At 39.6% G+C, this 23,325-nt stretch overlaps 1 protein-coding gene across 2 annotated transcripts in view; it reads left to right on the top strand.

Annotated features, from left to right (window-relative positions):
• The first annotated feature begins 9,467 nt into the window (after nt 1-9,467).
• The window catches only part of slc12a5b (solute carrier family 12 member 5b), a 38,227-nt gene continuing 24,369 nt past the window's right edge, over nt 9,468-23,325 (top strand). Inside the window, exon 1 of one of the 2 annotated variants that reach the window (XM_080468980.1) lies at nt 9,468-10,003. In XM_080468980.1, the coding sequence (XP_080325106.1) occupies nt 9,949-10,003 (55 nt within the window). In that variant the 5' untranslated portion in view covers nt 9,468-9,948. The remainder of the gene's footprint in view (nt 10,004-23,325) is intronic. The other variant, XM_080468981.1, reaches the window with a different exon arrangement.

Below are 23,325 nucleotides of genomic sequence, written 5' to 3'. Positions count from 1 at the left end.
CCACATTTGTCATGGCCAAAACTGATAAACCACTTTTCTGAGAGGAAAAATAGAACATAAATTCCTGACGCAGGCAGATCTATTCAAAATGTTTTGATGAGTCATGAACAGCTGAAAGTTCATATTATTTGAATAAGGAGATGTATAATTGATTGTTTAAGGTGAGGGTTCACGATCAGCTTCTCCTTGAATATTGAAAACTCTTTGAGTTTTGTTCCAATTAAAAAATTGTATTACAAGAGGCCATACACATAAAAGTTATGCTATATAATATAAAAGCATGTGGTATTTTACAGTTAATATAAAAATACCCCCATTTAATTGATTATGTATTTGTTTTTTTGCACTTATCAATTCTTCATCTTGATTTATTTTATTTTTTTTCAATAAATCAACCTTCCAATTAATGTCAAAGAAGTTTTTTAAAAGTCTTCAACAAAGCTCTCTTTAATTTCTTCCACTTGCGCACTAAACCGTCTTGTGAAACTATTTGGAAATGATGAGGAAAACGTTCACCAAAACCTGAGCTTATCTATTGTATTTATACCTCTACCAACCATCTGTATACTGTAACTACATCCATCTGGAGCTCTGGATTTCTTGACTGTTCCAGATGTTGAACGTTAACTTCCATCAGCTGTTCCTTGGCATCCAGCTCCTGCTTAGCGGAATTTACTGCAGGATAAGTCAATCATCCGCTGCATTTTATAATGGTTATCCATACTATGAAAGGGGATTGTTGAGATGGTCAATCATGACACATTAAATTACAAACTCTGGCTTTACAAGAAATCTGTACGTTGTTTTCTCCTTCTTTTCTAGATATGGTGTGAAGAGCCTATGTTTGGTAAGCTCACATTAGTTTATACCTCCTCCTTCATAAAAAAGATTACCTCTTGTCATTTACAAAGCATGACTGAATTGTTTCTTTTATTTGACTGTGAAACACCTTTTTTACAACTCACTTTAAACCTCTATGTGAAGTCTATACCATTACCCCACCTGGTTTTATTGAGTTCATTGAAGCGAGTCTTGTAAAAGGGAAAAAAAAGAAAAAAGTATCTGAGCTGTTAAGGATAAACTTGTGAAAACACGATGCAAAAAGCCTTAGGTCAGCACAGGAAGACATATGAAAAAGTTAGCTTATGGAATATGACCCCTCGTGTTGTGGAATAGCCGTGTAAAACGCTTGTGCTGCGCTGCAGCTGTCGAGTTCATTAGGATTTGTATGTGTTTCTAGACAAACCAATAGAAAAAAAGTTTGTAAATACAATGGCACTGCCACTACAAGTGAAATGCCTTCAAGAAATGTCCACTTCTTATCTTCTCAAGCCCCATTTACACATTTCAACAAAAAATGCATTGTTTTGCGTATTCAAAACAAAAATGGCAGAAAAACGATGTAGTTTTCATGCAGGGCCATTAGTTGGTGCCGGAGGTTGTTTTTGTTATGAAAACCACACACACATGCAGAGAATAATATGCTATAAACATTAACAATGGCAAGTACACGGACATTCATATGGACAGATGATGAAGTTGAGTTGCTATTTCAGGTGACTCTCAATTATATAACACCCAAGTCCTAGGATAATATGGACTGGCAGTAATGACACTCTGGAGGCCGCCATTTTTGTTATTGCCCGTCTACACGCACATGTGCAGAACTACTTATTACCACCGTGGTGCACATGCTCAGTAGCAACAGTTTATGTGTTGCGTTTTCCGCAGAGACAGAGCGTTTACAAAAAGTTCCACCCTGGGAGCTATTTTCAAAAAGTTGTGTTTTTAGTGGCTCAAGCACCATTGTCATATTTTTCTTATTCTGTATGTCAATTATTCTGCTTGGGAATGTTTTCTGAAAGAAAAAAATTATAATTTTTTTTTTTAACCATCTTAAAGATTTTCTGACACTCAATAAAAGCCCCAAAGAGAGAGAGAGGGGGGGGGGGGGGGGGGGGGGGGGGTGAAAACGGATGGAAAGAAATAATGGCTTATTACAACCATGGGTTGAGTTTAATCCTTGTGTGGTGCTGGACCCGCTGCATTTTGCAGTATGTAAATCAACAGATAAAGTAATTTGACCTTAAAATACTCAACAGACGATTACTTTATCCCAATTATAAGCAATATAAACAACAAATCTAGTTATTACTTGCCCTTTACCTTTATTAGAGCACTTTTATAAGAAAAAAATGCTACTCGTTTTGGTTTTGATGAAATGCAAAAATAAAGAAAATCAGTCGTAATCAGGAAAAAAAATATGTTTATAACCAACAAATGTGTAAATGAAGAAAGATGTATCATTGCTACTGATGTTGAGTTTGACTCAGGAAAGGTGGAGGCGGGGGGGGGGGGGGGGGGTCACTATAGAAAAGGGACACTGGAGGGGGGAGACTAGAGGGAGAGCCACACAACTGAAGGAGAAGGACGGGGAAGCTCCATGGGGGGGACAAAGAGACAGGGGGGCTACAGGTAGGAGAACCAGGGACCGGGAATCCAGAGGTTGGGGTTGAGGAGATGCTAAGTAGTACGTTCTGTAGCTCTAGTTTATACCGTACTGTCTAAAAGGGCAGCGAGATTGGTTCCCAGAAGACAAGAGGGTGAAATGTGCAGGAATGTGGGAGCAGACGGGTGGTAGTGCTTGAAATTTACAACAACACACACGCACACACACACACACACACACACACAGGATGAGAAAAGGGTACATAGAACCTTCAATTTCCACACTTTTCTTAGCCCTGGGTCCAGTGGACCCGGACACCCTGTATGTAATATAAATGTGTAGGGGGGGGTTACAGTATGTGGACATTAAAAATTTGTTCTGGTATATGATCTTCACAGAAAATGAGCCAAGGCCAATAGGTCTCAGTTTACAGAATTAATTAACAGTATGTTTTTTTCTTTTGAAAAAAATGAAAACGGGTCCCACAGACCCGAACACCATACAAGAGTTAAATGAATGCAGAAGTCACACACAGTTTGTATAAAAATAAAACAAAATCCGATAACAGGTAATGGATTTTACGGACATTTGTGAGACATTTGAAAGCTGTTTTTTTTCCCACCCAGAGGGGAACCCACCCAGACAATCCCACCCTGATCAAACCTGAGAATACCATCAGAGGCAGGGGCAGATGTAGGATTTCAGAGATGTTGGGGGTAGTACTAACCACAGAGTTTTCAAACTCTTGTAAAATGCGTTCCACATGGGACCAACCTGCTCTGAGGCCGTCTCGGGGGAAGGGATACCTGCTTTGAGCTGTTTCCTAAAACAAACGCCGGAAACGTACATTCTGGGTCTTCCTGTCGAGATCCAACATTTAACTTCACAGTCAAGAGAAAGAACACACTTCTGCTGCTCCCCTCTGGGGTCGACATGCCTGATTTGGCACAAGTTATAAGTCGGCTGCCTCTCATGCACCCTGAGTCTTTCTTCAGAGGTCCACAGTGGTGACTTGTCTGCAGGCGCAAACATTTGGTTTACAAGCCACCCTGAGCACTGCTTAACATCATGATGATGTCGGATCAAATGAGGTGAAACTCACTTTGTAAATTCAAGTCAATCTGATATTGCTTAAAGGGAAGTTTTCTTATGTAGTGGAACTCGATCCATGCTTCTTGAAAAACGGTAAAAGATCCTAACGGTCAACCGTCTGCTGGAGTTGAAGTAATTTCTGCTGCGGGAAGAGAAGATGATCCATTTCACTCACTCACTCACACACACACACACACACACACACACACACACACACACACACACACACACACACACACACACACACACACACACACACACACACACACACACACACACACACACACACACACACACATTTTTATAAAAAGAATTTCAATATGAAACTTGGCCCAGATGTGTTTAATATTTGTACTTAAAATTTGAACAGGATGTAACTGATTCCATTATTGTATAATTGTTATCCTGGCTTGTTTGGACTCTGATCATGCAGTTATATTTACCATGCTGTGCATGTCACTCACCTGTCACCTTGTGGTTGGAACAAGTGCTACATCTACAAACCTTGAATACCGTTAATCTGCTGCTGCATTTTAAACAATCCGACCCGTGATCACTCACAGTGAGAGTTTGTAATTAGGTGTGTGTAGGAGCACAGTCACACACCTGATGGAGACACTTCTTCAGGTTCACACTACACAGTCTGTTGTCCTGTTTGCAGCCTCTCTGGTGGACTCCAGTACTGCGTGTCACACGTTAAGTGTATGATGAAATTTGGGATTAAATGGAAAATCAAAAATTCCCCTTAAGTGATGGAGTCCTTTAAATGTCACCATCCTGATAATATAATTATAGATGTAATTTTGTTTGTGATTTCTTTGCTTGAAACGAACTTTAAATGGGGTTCTATAAAACGTTTTTTGGTGACAACAGGAGGTTGACTCTTCACGGGTGTACACTTGTTTATCGTGCTTCTTGGAAATCTATATTCACGCTGGATAAGTCTGGATTTCTATAAGGCGAGGGTGCTAACCATTACACCACAATGTTAAAATATTAATATTGAATTCAGTTTGTAAAGAGTTTTTCAGCATGTCTGCCATTAATAATGAGAAAGAAGTCTGCTCACTGCGCCCTGTTGTGCAGCCTGGATCTTGAAGATTCCATTATTTTCAGCAGATGTGAGATGCCCTTGAATGTCCTACTAAAGACACGACTGTGGGAAGAGTGTGTGCCCTTAACAAGATACCGTTTTTTCCAGGGGCGGTTGATTCAAACAGACCATAATAACATATGTGTACCACAAACCGACTTTAAATAAACTGATGCCATTCCATCTGAATTATAAGAGTGAATCGTCAGGCAGACCCACAGTGCTGACAGCCCAGCTTGTGTTTCACAGCAACTCTACAAATACGCAACAATGTGCACATCACTGACAAATCCCGCCGAGGGAGAATATTGTAAGAAATGCAGAAGTTGTTTTTAAAAGTATAGCAAGTTTCTTGTTTTTAATTCATATGAAAGTAATACTTCTCTTATTTAAATCCGTAATGAGTACATTTAATATGTTATGAAATCAATTCATGTTCCTGTTATCTAGAACAAATCCACAACATCTTGAAGATCATTTTGCTCATAATGTTTCCATGTGGCCAAGGGCGGCCCTGGATGTGTGTGCCGTCACTGCCTTGTAAAGAAGTGATCAGTCACTTCATAGTCTGGTTCCGCAAAATGTTGATTCGAGTCATACAAGGAAGAAAAAACAGCAAGACCATGTTTGCACTCATGTTAAGGGTGGAAATAAATCAATTTGGAGTGTTTATTTCAGTCATCCATCCAGGACATGCAATTCCGAGAACAATTAAAGCAAGGCTGAATCGTCCGCTGTTGATGCGCATTCTTCTGACCTTTCATCACATTAGATCCTTCCCAAAAACAATAAATTATCTTAATAACTTAATTGACAAAAGTCACGAAAACAAAAGATTTCAAGAGACAAGTTTTAGTTCAGTTAATTTTGCAACATACGGGAATAAATATCAGTGTGGCTTTCAGTTGTTAGGTTTTCTATCTGCGATAGTTATGATAGATTTGTCTGGGAACAAAAAGATTCAAACGTCAACACCGCGCTCTGCTGCCAAGGAAGAGGAACAAAGGAATAAGAGCAGCAAAGCAGGCCTTGTGCTTGATCGGAAAAAGAAAAAAGTGGATTTCAGAAGAGCCCTGCATGGCCTTAATCTCTAAGATTATGGCGTCAAAAAAGTTCACTTCCATGCATGCATGTAAATATTTGTAGGCGTATGCTTTCTTTGGAGAAGATTGGGTCTGCTCATATTTTCTGGGTATATACTGTACAAAAAAAATACAAAGGTGTGACTGCATCTCTGCTCTGTGTGCAAAAACCACATGTGCAGCAGGAGCAGCAGCAGGCGGACAGAGAGGGGAGGGGGGACAGAGAGGGGAGGGGGGACAGAGGGAGGGAGGGATGTGCCCATGGGTTAATAGCTAAAGCCGCTTGGCCCAGATGAAGATGGCTCTCAGGCCTGCTGCCAATCAAAACCCAGCCAACAGCCCACTCTCACTGACAGGGCCAGGCGATGGTGAGTCGGGACACACGCATCCACGATATGTGTCGCTCTCAGTTCCTTCAGCAGGCGATTTAACAGGGATGTAATTCACAGCTTTGCAGGTAGAAACACTCGTTTGATTTTGCATTGGCTCCAAGTTCACCATTTTTATGGGCTGCTATATTTCATATACAAGGACAAGATCTTATTCGGGACACATTTACAATCTGCCACTGGCATGCTGAAGAAATATAAAACACATTTCAATTCAGTTTAAGCCACTGAAAAATATAACTTGACTTGCAAATCATTACATTTGTAAATACAGACTATATTTCAGAGCTGTACTGGATGAACATTAGATTGACTGAGTGTATCTAATGAAGTGGCTGAAGAGTGTATGTCACAATGAATTCACTGATGTGACCTGGTGATTCTCAATGTGCAAGACCCAGAATAAACTGAAACCAGAGATTGCTGTATCAGAATATATATATATGTATTTCTATTTACCAGGCATAAGACAAACAAATTGTCTTTATTCAAGTCGCCCGTGGCAGAAATGGGCAAAGAAAAGTGTCAAAAGCCAAAAGTAAATCTAGAATAGGGCAATTAGTACAATCAATCAATTAAAACTCAAACTGAATAAAGAAAATTACTTAGTTGACACTAGACCGCTCTATCAGGGGGGTTAGTATAGAGTTATTCGATAAAAAGATAAAATCGTCACAGAATGCAAAGGCAAATGAACCACTTCACTTTTTTACAAGAACCTTATAATACACCTTGTTAGAACTGTCCCCTCCCCCAGATGGAGACATTGCATGTGGCTGAAATCTACATCAACAACCATGTTAATACTCAAACAATAAAAAAATAAATATATCTTCATTAGGCTTGAGCATACCTTGATTTTGACTAAATGTACCTATAAGCAATCATTCCAAGTTTCAGTCCCTCACCAAGCATGAAGAATCTTAACAAATGATCCATTTTTAAAACATTATTTATTAAGTCTCTAATATTATGAGCTTCAGATTAACTTTTAAAATATTGCTGGTCTCAGCTGCTCAGCTCTCCGTCAGGTGAAAAGCCCAGGTGAGCTTCCAAACACCTTTTATAGATTCTCCCATTTCCTGCAGACTTCCTGTGACCTCCCCTTTCGTACCTGTGGCAAATCCCCACTCACTTCTCCTCGGCTTGAAATATTATACATAATTTAACACATGAAAACTACTATTGCAAACGGGAAAAATACAAAAACAATAATTCAAATGTGTAGGTGGCTCATTTCCCCGTCTCTCCGTGTTGATGTGTCAAAGTACCCTGAGACAAGACGATGCTCCCTAAGGAGGTTGAGCACCTCCATCACCACTGGCGTGTGAATGTGTGCATGAATGGGTCAAAGTGACTAAAATGCTTTCAAATTTGCTAAACATATATAAAAAAATCTTAAGTCGATCACTTTTTTAGAAACCAACCGTTTGAAATTCCCTAAAAACAGCAACACCTTTTGTGTGTTGATGGATTTGGGGTGACGTTAACATTTAAAATGGGCAGGTGAGTATGTTTCTTAAGTCCCGAGTTTATTTGAGTTTTTTCTCCTGAACTCACACTGATGAGTTCACGACACGGACACATGAGGAAATACTATAGGTGTGTTAAACACTCAGATGATTGCTTTTTGAATTCTGACATGTATGAGAGTTCTAGAATATGTGTGAGGTCTCAGAATATCTTGAACTATCCTTGAGCAGCACCCATTTAGAATAAGAAGAATTTAACGAGGTGTCCTTTAACAGGTAAATGTACAATAACATCTTTCACTATAGAATCATTGTAGGATGTCTTAACATCACACAATCTCAAAGTGGTCAAACAGTGAATCCGGCTCACAGAGTCCTGCATGAGTCCAGTATTTCAAACATGTACCCACCTGCACCAATAATACTCAAAAAGCCACATCTGCCTGTACTATCAGTATTTGGCTCAACGCTGACTGGCTTGGTTGAAAGTAGTGAGTTCTGATTATTGAGAGTCTTTATGTGAGTGGGTAAATGTAATTAACTGATACAGCCCAGATTGCAAACGCAGTTGTCAAGAAGGTTTGTTTTCTGCCTTTTAGGGGTTTTCTTCTCAGTTTTTGAATGTTCTGTTGTGAATCGACCTTGTGTCTTATTGCTTTATCATTCTGCAGAGGCGCATATCAAGAGGAGGGCAATGGTGTGTAAGGAAGAAAAAAAAGCATGCGTATTTTTGCTATGGGTCTCCTGCGATCATTTGACGTATTAAGCACAGAGGAGATGAACAAATGCAGGTTTTAAAATGCATGAAGGTCCTGAGCAAACATAATGCAATCTGCAGTTATACTTTTGTCGGTGAGGATTGAGTCTCTGTGCACATCTGCTTGACCTGAAAGATCATCTAACCAGTGATGGGCACAGATCACTGTGACATAATGTCAAGCATACAAATGTTAATGGTTAGAAGGGGGGGATTGCTTGCACCCTCCCTTCTCTTTTCATCTATTAAATGCCAGTTGTGTTTTTGCCCATTCTATCTTTATCACCAGGCAGTTGGAGCGGATTAGTGATGCTCTTTAAACTTTGGTATCAGATGTGATTCACTTCTCATATAAGAATGTTTTATCCATACATCACCGGCAGTACACTGTTCTGTTTACTTTTTTTTCTGAATTGCTTCATTTTTGGTCATTTAGTTCAATCAGCAAGCTCAATCCTGTCTCTCAGGACGTCTCGTTACCATTTGTTATGCACAGCTTTTGAATGCTGCATTCATTACCAGAATATTTTTAGTGGCCTCCAGGGTGATTGAAAATCACTGAAAATCCATTCAGACTTACAAAGGTCATGACTCAGGAAAAGAATAAAAACCAATAGCAGAGGTAAAAGCCAACCTCCTAATGCACATGCATTTATTTCCCTGTCAAACTGTGAAGTAAAGAGGAAATGAAAAGCCTTTTACAATAGATGTATCAACTGAGTGGTTTTTTTTATATATATATATTTTTTTTGGATTGTTTAAAAAAAAAAACATCTCAGGGACTCCCACACACTCCATCGGACCTGTGTGTGTGTGTGTGTGTGGGGGGGGGGGGGGGGGGGGGGGGGGCACAGTGAGAGGATTGCATTTTAAGTTCAGAGAGTTACACAAGAGCAGCCTGCAGCTCTCCAACAGATAATGGGCCGTGACCACACAGGGAAATATAAAAGCGGGATGCAGGATGGGGGAAATATAACAAAAGGAGGATGAATACACAGTAATGAAATGGAATCTCGTCTCCCATCTGAAAAGAACATCAGACGAGATGTTTAGTCTCAGGAGGCTGTACTTTGTCATCTGACGTGCATCCCCTGTGTCTCTCAATCCCTCTCCATCCATCCCTCTCTCATGATGAGATGGATGATGATGACCGTGCGTGAGGGAGCGCGAGAGGGAGGGAGGAAGAGAGGGATAATACCTTCTGAATACATGATGAATATAGTCATCAGGCTTAAACTGACTGGGGGGCGAGTGGCGCGCTGAGACTGAGAGCGTGCATGTGATTGACACCGAGTGCCAGCGTCAACTCTCCCCTGCAGCCGCTTTCAGTCTCTCCATCATCCTGCTGAGGAGAGACAGGAAATCACGCAACAGACCAGCAGAAAAGTAAACCAGACTTCAAATATAGTGTTTTTTTAATATTTGTACTGCTCTTGTTTTTCAGTTTTTTTTTATTTATATATGAACTAAGAAACGAGTGGTCGGAGGGGAAAAGAGGCACATCTTCTCTCTGACTCCAGCCAAGCAGGAGCTTTTTTCTTTTTTTGTTTTCTCCTCTCCTCAGCATCTGGCTCAGGAGCCGAGCTCAGCGCTCAGCCCGAGTAGGAGCGGGGGATGCTCAACAACATGACGGACTGCGAGGAGGGAGAGGGGGGACCCAACAGTCAGGGTGAGTGATGAAACCTGCCTCACACTTGATGCTGCAGGAGTGTGTGTGTGCTGTGGTGTGAAGACGCCCGGTGCACCACTGAGGGAGTGTGGGCATGGTTTCTCAAAGTGCTCACACACATATGGCATCAGGAAGTATCAAGGTGAAGTCCTGCTCCTCATTTTATTTTTTCCAATCTTTCAAGAAAAAGCAAGAACAAAAAACGTTCATGTTATTTATTTTTGGCAACACACAAAAAAAACAACAAAAAAAAAGAAACCACGATGCCCAATGTGTTTCCACAGTGAAACATGGAGCATGTGCTCCAGTCAAGAAGCCATCTGCTCCATCACACCCGCACTTGGCTTTCACAGCCTTTCACTTTCTCATATGCAAACCTCCATCTGCCTAACAAGTTCAGACATTCTCTCCCTGCCGTTGATTTGGAATAGCTGTTTTGGTGAAAGATTCCCTAATTGGTTAATTTAGCACTTAAGAAGGTCGCCAATTTAAGCAAGACATTTGACAGAATGATTTGGTGCAGACGATGGTTCTTCATTCTACCCTTCAGGAATGCCTTTTCCAGGAGGGTTTGTTGTCTTTAATAATGGCACAAGAGTGCAACCGTGAGTGTCTCTGTGTGTAGATATTCCGGTTTAATATGCATACAAACACGTCTTTTCACCCATCTTCTGATACATCCATTCATATATTGGCCAACTCCTGGTAACTGTGAGTGAAGACCATCCAGCCCGGATGGGTTGCCACAAACATCACAGGGCAAGAAAGACACAGAAACAGGCCACAAAAACTCACATTCACACTTAGAGACTATTTAGGGGCAAACATTAACCTGAAATTCATATTTAATGGACAGGAATTTTCACATTTTCTTTAGTTGTAGTTGCGTATTGATGATGATGATGATGATGATGATGATGATGATGATGATGATGATGATGATGATGATGATGATGATGATGATGATGGTGATGTAAAATGGTTGACTGCCATTGATTTCATTGAATGATTATTTTATTTGATCATAAACAAAATTGTTACTACCAAAAACATCACCATTGATTTTTTTTTTCAGCAGATATTTGCATATTTTGTGTTAAACTATTTAAAAAAAAATTTTATTTGTGTGTGTTTCTGCGCACGCCTTACCTGAGGTAAATCCACCAGCGTAGGGCAGGAACACATGCATGACAGAGGACAAATGACATTTTTAATCAGATAAGCGTTTCCTAAGTGAAACACGCGTTGAGCATGTGTTTTATGAAAGTGAACAGAAGAAACAGGACAAATTCTTTTCTTCAAGTTATGAAAGCCCAGGATGTGTATCTTTAACAGATGAGGACACAACTACAAAGTCATTCTCCTTAGGTAAAGAATTCGATGAAACAGCCCTCACTTAAAGTGGCGGAATAATCTGACTGCAGAAGCCCTGTTTGGGTTCATTTCCATGAGTGATGTTGTCCTCTCACATCTACAGGAGTGGGATCCGTTTTCAACTTGTGCCATAAAGTCCAGTGTTCGTTTGGTTGAGCAACACTTTATTCACATTGTTTTATTGTGAGAACCACATGGCTGACGACGTGGTCCTCCACTCAAGGCTGGTTGTCAGAAAGGATTAGCAAATTGGATTACAAGGGTAGTTGCTTTATATTGAGTGGAAAGTCTCTGGGCAGTCATCCTGTTTCATTCTGAAAGAACTGCTGAGTAGCTGATTAGACACATTCACATTGCGTCACACTGAGCATTGTGTGTGTTTACTCATGGTGCTGTTAAGGCTTAACCACCAAAAAGCTTTAGTTCTACCGCTTCTGTGAATGAAAAACAGAAATTAACTTCATTCGGGGTGATGCATTTTCTCATCTACTGTTGATAAAGTGCTACTTCAGCTTATTGCAGGGTTAAGTTAAGCATGTACAACAAAGTCAGTCTATGCACATAGAAATGGTTGGTTTGAGTTTGATGTTAATCAAAAAAAAGTTTTATAAAAAAGATGTCTGATACAGGCCTACTCACAATTGGGCCTTTTTCCAGCATGCTATGGATTTTCTAGGCTTGTGTTATAGTTCCACAGGAGTGACAGTGGCTGTTACTGTCAAAGTGAAAGTTACGCTGAGTGAAAGGTTCATGGTTTTGACTTATTTATCAAATTTTAACTCTTGAATAGTCTCAACATGCTTTAAATGACACGTTTGACCTCTCATTTGCTCGTTAACTCACACAATCAAGCACTGACGCTGACGACTGGCATGTATGGATAAATGAATTTCCAGACTGGGGCTCCGTTCCATGATGAAGCCTTTCATACTGACATTTCTTTGTGAATGTGTCTGTTTGATGGGGGTCATAATATCCGCATTCTTTCATTACTTTCGAGGTGTCAGATGTGATGCAGACTTCAGGTTTAGATCAATGACTGAAAGTGACATAATCCTCAAAGCAGTCAAACAGCTCACAACCACAACATCATTCCCACCACCAACATTCAGTTATTGGACATTTGCTTCAATAAAACGTTTGTAGTCTGTAGGCAAACATGTGAAGTGTCATTAAACGCTTTGTTATTTCTGTCTAAACTAATGTTTTTTTGGTTTTTTTTAATGATGCATTGGCTGATATATTGACTAATTTAAATGACATACAGTTTCTGTGTGCTTCAACATCAGTTTAACTACACGAATCAGTTTGGGATTTTAGCTTAATGCCCTTCAATTTTGACATAAAGTCATTGAGCCTGCAGTGAATTACCCGTGAAACAAAATAGGATATTCTAAAGATTCTTCTTCTACTTCCTGTCATTTTTCAAATTTCCACCATCACCTGCTTGTGAATGTTGGACACTATCGCAGGCGTCAGGCAGCAATAAAGTCTTGCGACTGCAGCTGAATGTGTTTATCTTTAGCCTGCTGTGACGACTCACTCCACACTTACATGGGTATATGCTCACAGTACGGGAACCAACACGTTTTAACTGCACTTGATGTGTGTGGGAAATCTGTCATTTCCGCCAGGTGTAAAATTGATGCCTTTTGATATTTGTTTTTTCCAATAATATTAGAGTAAATTAAGCAATAAGGTCACAAGACATACTTCCACTATAAGTTTTGCAGGAGAGGAGCTCTGAACGGCTTGAATGGTACCATCTGGAAGGCAGAAAATTTAATAAACATGAAGCCTTTATGAAGCCTAAAATGGCTTTTGCAATGTGTTTATTGCTTTGTATGTGTTTAAAGCATATCAACCAAAGTATCCAGATGCCAGTTATAACACCTCCCTTTATTTCTGGAAATTGTCCAGGAGACACTCTGCCAGACCAACTGGCAGATTCATTAAATCTGAGGAGGCTCACAGCTCACATCTAGTAAACAGAATCAGTGCATTTGAATCAACTGGGTGGATCGCGAGGGGGAAACGCGGGAGTTGTTTAATCTCTGAAGACTTTTTCAGATCTATAGAAAACACAAGGCCTTCGACATTTACTTAAATGGGAGCTGGCATGTGCTCACTTTGAGAAAATTGAGGTAAATCAGGGTAAAGAAAAATGACGCTGCAGCTTCATTCAAATGACAAATTGAATTTAAACTTTCATAAAAAGTAAAAGCACGCATTCTACTTCTTTACTTCCGTAAAAGTAATAGAGCACAGGTTTTGTATCCAAGTATAAAAGTAAGAATGAACCTCAGTGAAACACAATGACTTTTTTTAGGAAATCTGGAACTGTCTGGACGGTGCGTGAGGGTCACATGCTCACACTGTATACATAAGCACACGCGTACATTCACGAAACGTTCTAAATAGTAGTAGAAAGTAACTTGATTTGAGTTAGAAGCTATTGTTTAAAAGAAGAAAAAAAAACTTGGTTAGTCTTTCTACAAAACACTTTTTGCTTTCAACCGTTGTTTCGTAGAAATCGAACATACGTTTGTGATCGGACGTAGGGTGCAAAAGTAAAAGATTAAATAACCTGCTGGTGTAAAGTGCTGATAAATTCAGTTTGGATACAGTAAGAAAATACAAATACTCTGCAGGGTAACGCCTCTTCGCTTCAGTGACAGAAGGGCGTCCGTTCCTCACTCATTACTTGAGATTCACGGTGTGACAGTCCTGAACCCATTAATCAAACATTTACAGTGAAAAGGAAATACTTATCTCATGTCAGTACTTTGCAGTTGCAGCTGGTTTTACTGTGAAGCTGCAAACATCCAAACACTGTTTGTATCACCAACAGCAGCTGGTGCAAAAGTCATGTCAATGTCAACATTTTGGCAGCATTTTTTGCAAACATCCACGGGTGAATAATGCAGGGCCCGTTGTGAGGATTTTATTCTAAAATTGGATCTGATCAAATGAAAACAAATATAGTGACAGCTAAAGCTTGAGGCTAAAATAATGACAAACAGAATGAATTTACAGCCGGGCCAAGTACAGTTGTTCGTAAATGTTTTTGTCATTCGTGTTTTTAGATGGCATGGATACGCTCCAGTTTTAATGTTTGTATGTGTTGAACATGCAGTTTCTCATTTGTGTCCTTGTATCTCTGCTCAGTCCGTACACGGTAAGCACTGGGGGCCGATTGTCATCAATTGCCCTCTCGGGGGTATTTAGACTGAGATTAAATCTTGGTTAGAGGTGTGTGCACATGCGTGCGCACACAGACCATAGGCAGTTGAAGTAAACGCACTCTGCGTGGACGAACCATGCTTCTGGCTGCCATTCTCTTTTGCAAGCGGCCCAGAGCATGCAAGGAGAAATGAGCTGCCATTCTAATGGCAGACTTCTGTCGTTTATTTAATCTCTCTCAGAAATGTATGTCGACCAATTCGTTTCATCGACTTTGTCCAACAGAATGTATGCTACCTTAAATAAATCCAGGAAATTTGGTGTGATTTAAGAGGCAAACATAGCTAAATGTAATTCACGCAAGGCAAACGTACGCCAATTTAAGAAAGCTTCTTCTTATTGATTTATGGTGCGACACAGAAACCAGGTTTCATGCAGCCTCACAATGAGTTGCTCCTCCGATCAGTCACACTAACTGGAAGAACGCGTCCAACACAACTGTTTTATCTAAACTCAGTCAGCAAAGCTTCTCCTGCTGTTCGGTGCATGATTGATACCAAATAAGCTCTTTCTTTTTTGACAGACAGGATGGCCGTGCACATTTGATGGGATTGTTTCTGGCCGAGGCGTGGAGCTTACATATAGTTTACACTACATGGTCTGTCTTCTTTGCTCATTAACATTTCAACACATGTTGAAAAAGGTGGTAATCCAAGTGCAAGTTCTCCCCAGGCACACATGCCTCTCGTCTCGCATGGCTTGTAAAGATATTTGTATGTAGGCGATAGTTCTTTTAAGTTCCCAGTTAGGACTGTTCTCTTGAGTCCTTCGGGCTCAGTGGGGTTCATTCATATTGAAGCGCAGCAGCATCTGGTCCAGATTTTGTTTCCATATGTGTGAGAACAGCCATGAAGAAGGTAAACAAACATATATCCAAATGTTTTCATTATTGAAGTCTTGCTTGAATAGGTTTTTGTTTTTAATTAAAGTTGGATTAAAAGAATAATTGAAGCCTGGTGTAAGCTAAAGAAAACCTGACATACCTTTGATCTTATCTGACGTGAGACTTCAAATGGCATGGCCGCCCACTGTTGTACTATTTGTTGATTGAGTCTTACCGGAGTAGCCTTTATATGTTTGCGTTTGCACATTGAGATCCGATCAGTGACTTGCAAATGGACGTTTTTTGTTTTCTTTGCATGAACGAATAAGTGAAACTCACAGTGAATGTGGACAACTTCAAAAGAATTCAAGCCATGAGCACGTGTTTGTATCGTGATTAAAGGCATGTCAACACGTCCGACCAAATATATCCAAACACGACACTTTAATAACAGGCGATATTGGAAGCAGATCTGACAACTCTCACCTCCAGAGTGAAAGCTCCCCTGTTAACGCTGACACATGACACAGCATGTATCTAATTTCACACCATCCATCAGTTTCACCTATTTGGAGTTCCTAATAAAGTTCACAGAGAAAAGCCTAACAGCTGTTGAGCACAATGCATCCAAATGAAGGCTGCTGGAGGTGAATTTGGTTGAAGGGGAAAACTTTTTTCTGTTCCTGTTTGTGTTTGTTTTTTGTTTTTATTATTATTAATTTCAGCCAAACTGTATACGACTGTAGTTTATAAATGATTAATTCAAAAGGAAATCCTTATATTGATCATGTTGCTATTTGTATCTGCATATTTAACAAACACTAATAAATAAAAGTGCAACCATTGGATGAATCAATGTGCTGCTTTTTATGTAAGGACATACTCTGATGTCTGTCATTTGGGGATTTACTGCAAACTGTCCAGTGCTGATGTTTCAGTGTGCTGGTGTGTTGTCTGCTACACATCTACCTTCTGCCCCTCAGAAACATAACCAACGGCTCAATCAGAGGACTTAATCTGCTTGCCAGATGTTGTTCGCTCATCCACTGGTGTTTGACCCTGAATCAATTTGTCTGATTGCCCATACTTTAATGCAAAGTGTTTGCTATTGTAATTTCCCCGCAGGAGAACGGGTGACCTGACACATTTGTTTAGATGAACACTTCATGCAGATGACTGTTCTTTGTGTGAAGTCAATATGGAGAAAGTTTCACACTCAGGTGCTTTCAGCTGGATCATCAAACCATCATAGACGGCAGATTTTTCATGCATTAACATGAAAACAGTCAAACCATAATAATCAATGCATTACTGGAGCATCTTTATTAGAGCTATTCAGGGGGCATTTATCAGGTGGGAGGCGTTCTTTTGTGTTTTGATTAGTAATGCAACCTTTGTTTCAAAGAATCCAGTCTGTCAACCTTGTCTTGGTCATCTTGTTCACTATATAGAATGATTTTGTTTGTTTGTTGTTTATTTTGCAGTGTTGTCCATATGATCCGAGCCTGTGTTAATCTCACCAGTGAACTTTCCGGTTTGTGCTTCTTTCCTCCCTTGTTACAAAGATCACGGATATTACAGTCATGTAAATGTACACGTGGTATTATCTCATTGCCGAGGGACAAGCTGCATTATGTAAAGCTCGTCTCTTAATGCCACATAAGGGATTTTAATGTTTGTGTTGTGTCCATGTAATTTCATTGATGTATCGTCCACTGATGTATAGCTTTAAATGAACTGCTTCCAAACAGTGAACACACTCTGGGTATTTGTCCACAGAGTTTACCTGCACTGACTGAGGCGGGCCTTTTGAGCACTGAATAGTCAGATCAGGTGTTTACTCTTTAGCTCCTGATACTACAACTTTAATTTACAAAAAGGGAGAAGGTCAGAGTGACGAAGCTGAATGATAAATCGTCACATCTTGTCTCCACAGTTACTTAGATTGATCCTTTTCAATATGTTTAAATTGCGTATGTGATCTATCTTATCTTAGAGTAAGAGCGCCAAGAGCACATCTACTATTCTAACATTTTACTGGGTTAATCTCTTTTACTGACCTGTAGATGTCATAACATCACAGCACTGTTGTGTACATGCTGCCACATTGAAAGATGTGCATACAACTTCATGGAAGGTCATCTTGTTTTTGTAAAAAGTATGTTACGTGTTTAATTCAGCCCTCCTCATAAATATCAATCAGCATCAGGGGCGAGAAATTGGATGATTTTACTCTGACTAAGTCTTAAATTTGTTGTATCAACCCTTGGTGATAGCTTGACTATTTAGTTGGAACACATGGTCTTTTTTTTTTTTGTCAGTCTGGTTCAATTGTCGTTGACAGAAACCATGGTGTGTTATATGGTCCAAGAATATCATCTGATTAAGTGAATGAATCAATCCCTTAATGCTTTGCACTGCTCGGCTTTTAGTTTGTGACGTGCACAAATGATCCTGCATCTAGCTTCCCCCAGGAGACCACCAGTATTGAAGATAGCTTGACTAATCCAGCTACCTGTGTTTCTTTTGAAACTACAACAGCAAAGAAACTCTCTAATCTTGATGTAAAAAAACAACTGATATAAAAGAAATGCTGTATCAGTCTGACAACATGGAAATGTAAAATCATTACTATGATCTCCCAATGCATTTTGGGGATTTTACAGCTTATGCAGTATTTATGCCTTGACGCTGCCTCTGCCTTGACTTCCTCCTCTATTTGTAGTCATGTTGTCAGATAAAACAAAACGCCTTTGAAATTTGAAATGACCATTATATTAACAAATAACTGCTCATCCAACAGTAGAATTACTGCTATGTGTTCTGTTCCGTTACTTGGAAAATATTCAACTCCTTTGTCATCTTGTATACTGAAATACTAACATTAGTAAATTAATTAATTTATGTTTTTTTACATTTTACATTTTTACATATTCATAAAGTCCATTCACACAAAAAAGGTTTATTTTCGATGTTAACCTTCACATGTGGATGTTCCTCTGAGATCCAGAATAACTGAACTGGAGAAGAAGAAAAAAAGAGAGAGAAGGAAATAATGATAGAGCTCTTCTCTAATCTTCCTACTGATCTGAACATCTCTCCCACCGAGTCATCTTAGATTGGTGATTATGAAATACAGCACAGTCTAATCCTACTTTCCACAGCTCAGCTCACAGCGGTCCGGTCACATCTCCCGGCCCACTGGTTCTCTCTGTGTTGAGTTTGTAAAGAAACTGGGAGTGAAAATGTGAGTTACAGTTAGTTTGTTTCATGTCTGAAAGCATATGTATTTGGCATCTTTAAGATTTATTGACCAACTGACTTACTTTTCTCATCATTGTAATTCTGGAAACACTATTGCTGCTAATTTCAAGTCAATCAGTTTAGTATTATTTTGCTCAAACTTGTGTGAAATGCTCATGGAAAAGTAACCAACAAAATACTATTCTGCAACATAGAAATTATAAGTGAATAATCTTTGTGAGTTATTTAAATTCACTTTTCTGTTCCTCCTTCTTACCTCAGCTTGACTGATGGTTCTTTGTTTCTGCACCATTGAGTCATATTGTAAATTTGATCAGTCATTCCTACATGGACTGATTTTTCATAGCAGCTTAACATCACTCATCACCTTGTAGTTTCCACTTGTGGCCACAGATGAAACTATTTGTACAGTTAAAATGAATTTGACGATGAACTTGAGTATTTAGGAGTCCATTTTAAAGTCCTTAAATCAGGTCAACTGGACCTGATCGTCGGTCTTGGAAGACATTAAGTGGAACGGCATGAACTGAAGGATAAGAGAGGGACCAAAGTGCTCCCAAGACGTATGACCACGTCCAGTTTTTAATGTCTTGTCCTACCTGGACAGCTGAGAACATGCAGACAGCTTTATGTTTCCCACCAATCCTAAAGTTTAGTTTATCCAAAGGAATTTAGTTAAACTACAATAGACCTTAGAATTTATCTCCCTCAGCGTTTGTATTTCTGTTGAAGTCAAAGTTAAGTCAAGTTTTTTTCTTGTTGGTATTTTGCTGTTTACAATTATTTCACTGTAAACAGATGATAAACAGGCCCATCATTGAAATTCTTTTCTTTTTTCCAACTGGAGCAACCACATTCTTTACGTCACTTTACAGAGGCTGTAACGCCGGGGGGGAAATCTAAAGATGATGATCAAAACCTTTGCTTCCACAGCAAACGCTTATACATCTTTCTTTTTGTTGGCTCGTATACTTCTTCTAATCGCTCTCTGCCTCTATCTGCACATGTCCTTTACAAGCCCTGTGTATTACGTCTCATATCACATAGCAGAAACACAGAGACACCAGAAAGGGAGAAGAATGGCGTATAGTGTAACAAGGTGATAAACATGAGTGTGATTAAGATTACTTTCTCTCATCAAGTATAATGTGCTGCTTGCTGTGGATGATTCATTTAATGCAGAGAGAAATATATAATATATGTAATCTGTGGACAGACGAGCTATTAAATATTTTGTGGTTGAACCTTTGATTTTCTCTTTATTCAGTTAGAAATAGGAAGAGGGGACATTTATATTTGGAAGATGTGTTTCGGAGCTTGTTTCACTGAGAAAGATGTGGAGGCGAGTGAGTCTCAAAAATGAAGGACATTTTTCAGGTATCTGTTCTTTACTACTGTATTTTATTTTTCAGATGATGTTACACTTGTACAATATCTGTCGTTTCTCCTGATTAGTCTTCAAACGGACTTGTTACCTGTTTAAAACTCTACAAATGGTGTTCAGAGATCCAGCATATGCAAGATGAAACGGTATCATGTCAAACTGTATCATAAGCTGGTGTATCCTCACTGGTAAACATGGTATTACAATACTTATCATGTGTTCATATGCCACTAAAACAAGGTGCCTGATGACTTCAAAATGGTTGAAAAGTCATTTTTGCTTTTGTACTCACATTTTTCGTACATTTGCCACCTTTTCTAGTGATTTGGCATTTGTCCATCCTTCTCAGTGTTGCAGGACAAATATCACATTTTGCACTGTTGTAAGTGTAACCTAGTTTGATTGCATTGACTCTTTTAGGCCCGATTTACGTGACAAGATTTCAAGTGAAAACGCATCATTTTTGTGTTTTCCTTTCAGAAAAGTTTCCCATTTACACTGTGACATTATGAAAACGATGTCTGTTTACACAGAAATGGCAAAAACGCTGAAAATGATGTCGCCTTCATGTTGGGCCACGAGTAGACAGATGAGCACAGAGCGCAATATGTTATAAACGACAACAATAGCGACTCTCAGACTCTCAGCTATAAAACTACCAAGTCCTGGGAGAATATTTACTGGGAGTCTACTCTGGAGGCAAACATTGTTGTTATTGTCCATAAAGTATTTACCACGTTTTAGACCCCAACCCTAAAAGAAACACAAAATTACACAATGCATCTCAATCATGATCCTCATAGGATTCCTCTGGTACTTTCTGCGTCTCTTTGGTGCGTATTCAGAGTCAGTGGTTTGTTTCTTGAGGAATCGTTTTAGGTGTTTGTTCATAATTGTAATATTCAAGTCAGTCTGACCCTTCAGCTGCTGTCGTTACGACCCTCGGTGATTCGTTCTCGGTTTATCACAAGCGGAATCTCAGAGGAACAACACTAATCTATTTGATACACTGCCTTCTGGGCCAGAAGAACCAAGTGGGACCAAACACACATAAACAAATAAAACTCTTTATTTAAAATGTCTACTGCCGTCACTCATCTCATTAGTCCTCCTCAAATATACTGCATCTTCCCGTTGTTGACATGAATTTACATTAACAGAGGGCCGTATAATGCTGCTTTTGTTAAGCTCCCCCACCTTCTATGTTCAGGGGCTATGTCATTTCTATTTCCTCAGGAATACAGGTCACTGTATCTCTTTGCATTTCCTTTGTAGGCGTACAGACACGTCACCACGCCGAGGCGCAGTTTGGTCTTGTTGTTTGCTGCTGAGGTATGGCCCGAGTGCCAATTTTCACCCAGAAATCGAAGTACGGTGTTGAGTGTCGGACCAGCGGAAGTGTAAATTGATTTCAGAGCAGCAACGCATCTTTTGTTCAGCTTGAGTACCCTTCACATATCGAAATGCTCGAACATGCTTTCACCTCTTTTATGTGTCATCTGCTATCGGGCTGATGACATTGATGTATGCGTATCTTTAATTGGGTCGGGCAGCAATACAAAGTCAAACAAACACCGGGGTTCTCTGTGCGTTAACAACCAGTGTGTGTGTTTTGATACAGCAGCAGCTTCATGAGCAGTTCCAACGTGAACGAGTCTGCATACTTTTACGTAATCAGCTGTGAAACTGATTTGTGGATTATTACTTTTTTTTTGTACCGCCTTGTTATCATTGTAAAACAGACCGACACTGCTTCATGTCTTTGACAATCAGCCTTTCACCAATCATACTCACACAAACATGCTGACCGCAGTTTGACTTGTGGTTAACTGAGGCTTTAACCATCACTTCCTCTGCATCTCTTTCACCACTTATCCTCTGAAAACAAACATTCTGCTGGATGATTTTCAAATGCTTGCAAGTGTTGATGAATTGTGTTGTAAATTCGTGCAGCATAGTCGAGGGTGAAGTGTTGGATTTAATAGTGTACTGAGGGAATATGCTGTGGGTAAGCGCTCGTCTCAGTTTACGGACTTATTTAAATGAGTTCTGGGTAAGTGCTTCAATGCTTTATATATTTTTACAATTCCACATGAGTCCCGGGGCTGCACGGCAGTGTGATTTTTAGTGTTCCTCTTGGAGGGATTTCTGTGTGGAGTTTGTATGTTCTCCCCCTGCATGCATGGGTTTAGTCCAATTATTCTACTTTCCTCCCACAGTCTGGCAACACGTTTAAAGTTCATTCATGGTTCATGTTGGTTTAATAAACGCTGCTTAGCACTGTTTAACATCTACATGCTTTCCTTAGAATAATGTTTAGGGAGACCTTTATACAGCCTGTCTGAACATGTCTGAGCGGCTTCTGTTTGAACACATACCCACTCCACTTGGTTAACACACACACACACACACACACACACACACACACACACACACACACACACACACACACACACACACACACACACACACACACACACACACACACACACACACACACACACACACACACGTCCTTTTAATTGAGCCTTCAGAGATAACAATGTCAATAAAATGATAATAGCAGTGAAATTACATCTCTATGAGATGCATTGGCCTTGTATTCCTATTGTTACTAAAACTACTCAAGCTCAAACTCCTTAAGTGTATTGTAGGATTTCTCCATGGTCATGCTAAGATGAAAGACATTTGCTGAAAAAAGTGAAGACCTGATAGTGACAGTTGAGTCTGTTTTAAGTTCAAGTGAGCAATGTTGCGAAAATGCCAAGTATGTAAAGTGAGTTTTCCTCAGTCATTGGCGGCCATGCAAGAACTTTTTCCCCCCATCAAAATTCTCATCTTCAGCAACAATCTAAAAGCAAATATAAAAATCTGGAAGCACTCTGTTCGGGCAGTGTCTGTAATATTATAGAGCAATTGAATTAAATGGAGTAATTATTGACATCTTCCTTCATCATCCACTGAGCATTAGGTTGATCTGTGTTAACATTCAGTAGCGTCACAGCTGAATGAGGCATTACTGATATTGTTGACGTTGACACTTCATTGATTTAGGTGAGCTTCATTTTAATAGGTTTCTTCTGTTTCTTTTTTTTTTTTACAAATCCCCACCTGAACTTTTCAGCAATTTCATGATATAAGTGAGACTAGAAAAAAAAAATGTTGGTATTTAGTTTCAAATCAACCTGCAATAAAGGCTGTTATTTACGTGCACAGTAGCATTTTTCACTACAG

This window comes from Lipophrys pholis (genome assembly GCF_963383615.2).
Source record: "Lipophrys pholis genome assembly, chromosome: 8".
NCBI classification, from domain to species: domain Eukaryota; kingdom Metazoa; phylum Chordata; class Actinopteri; order Blenniiformes; family Blenniidae; genus Lipophrys; species Lipophrys pholis.
This window is presented reverse-complemented; position numbering and strand designations above follow the sequence as displayed.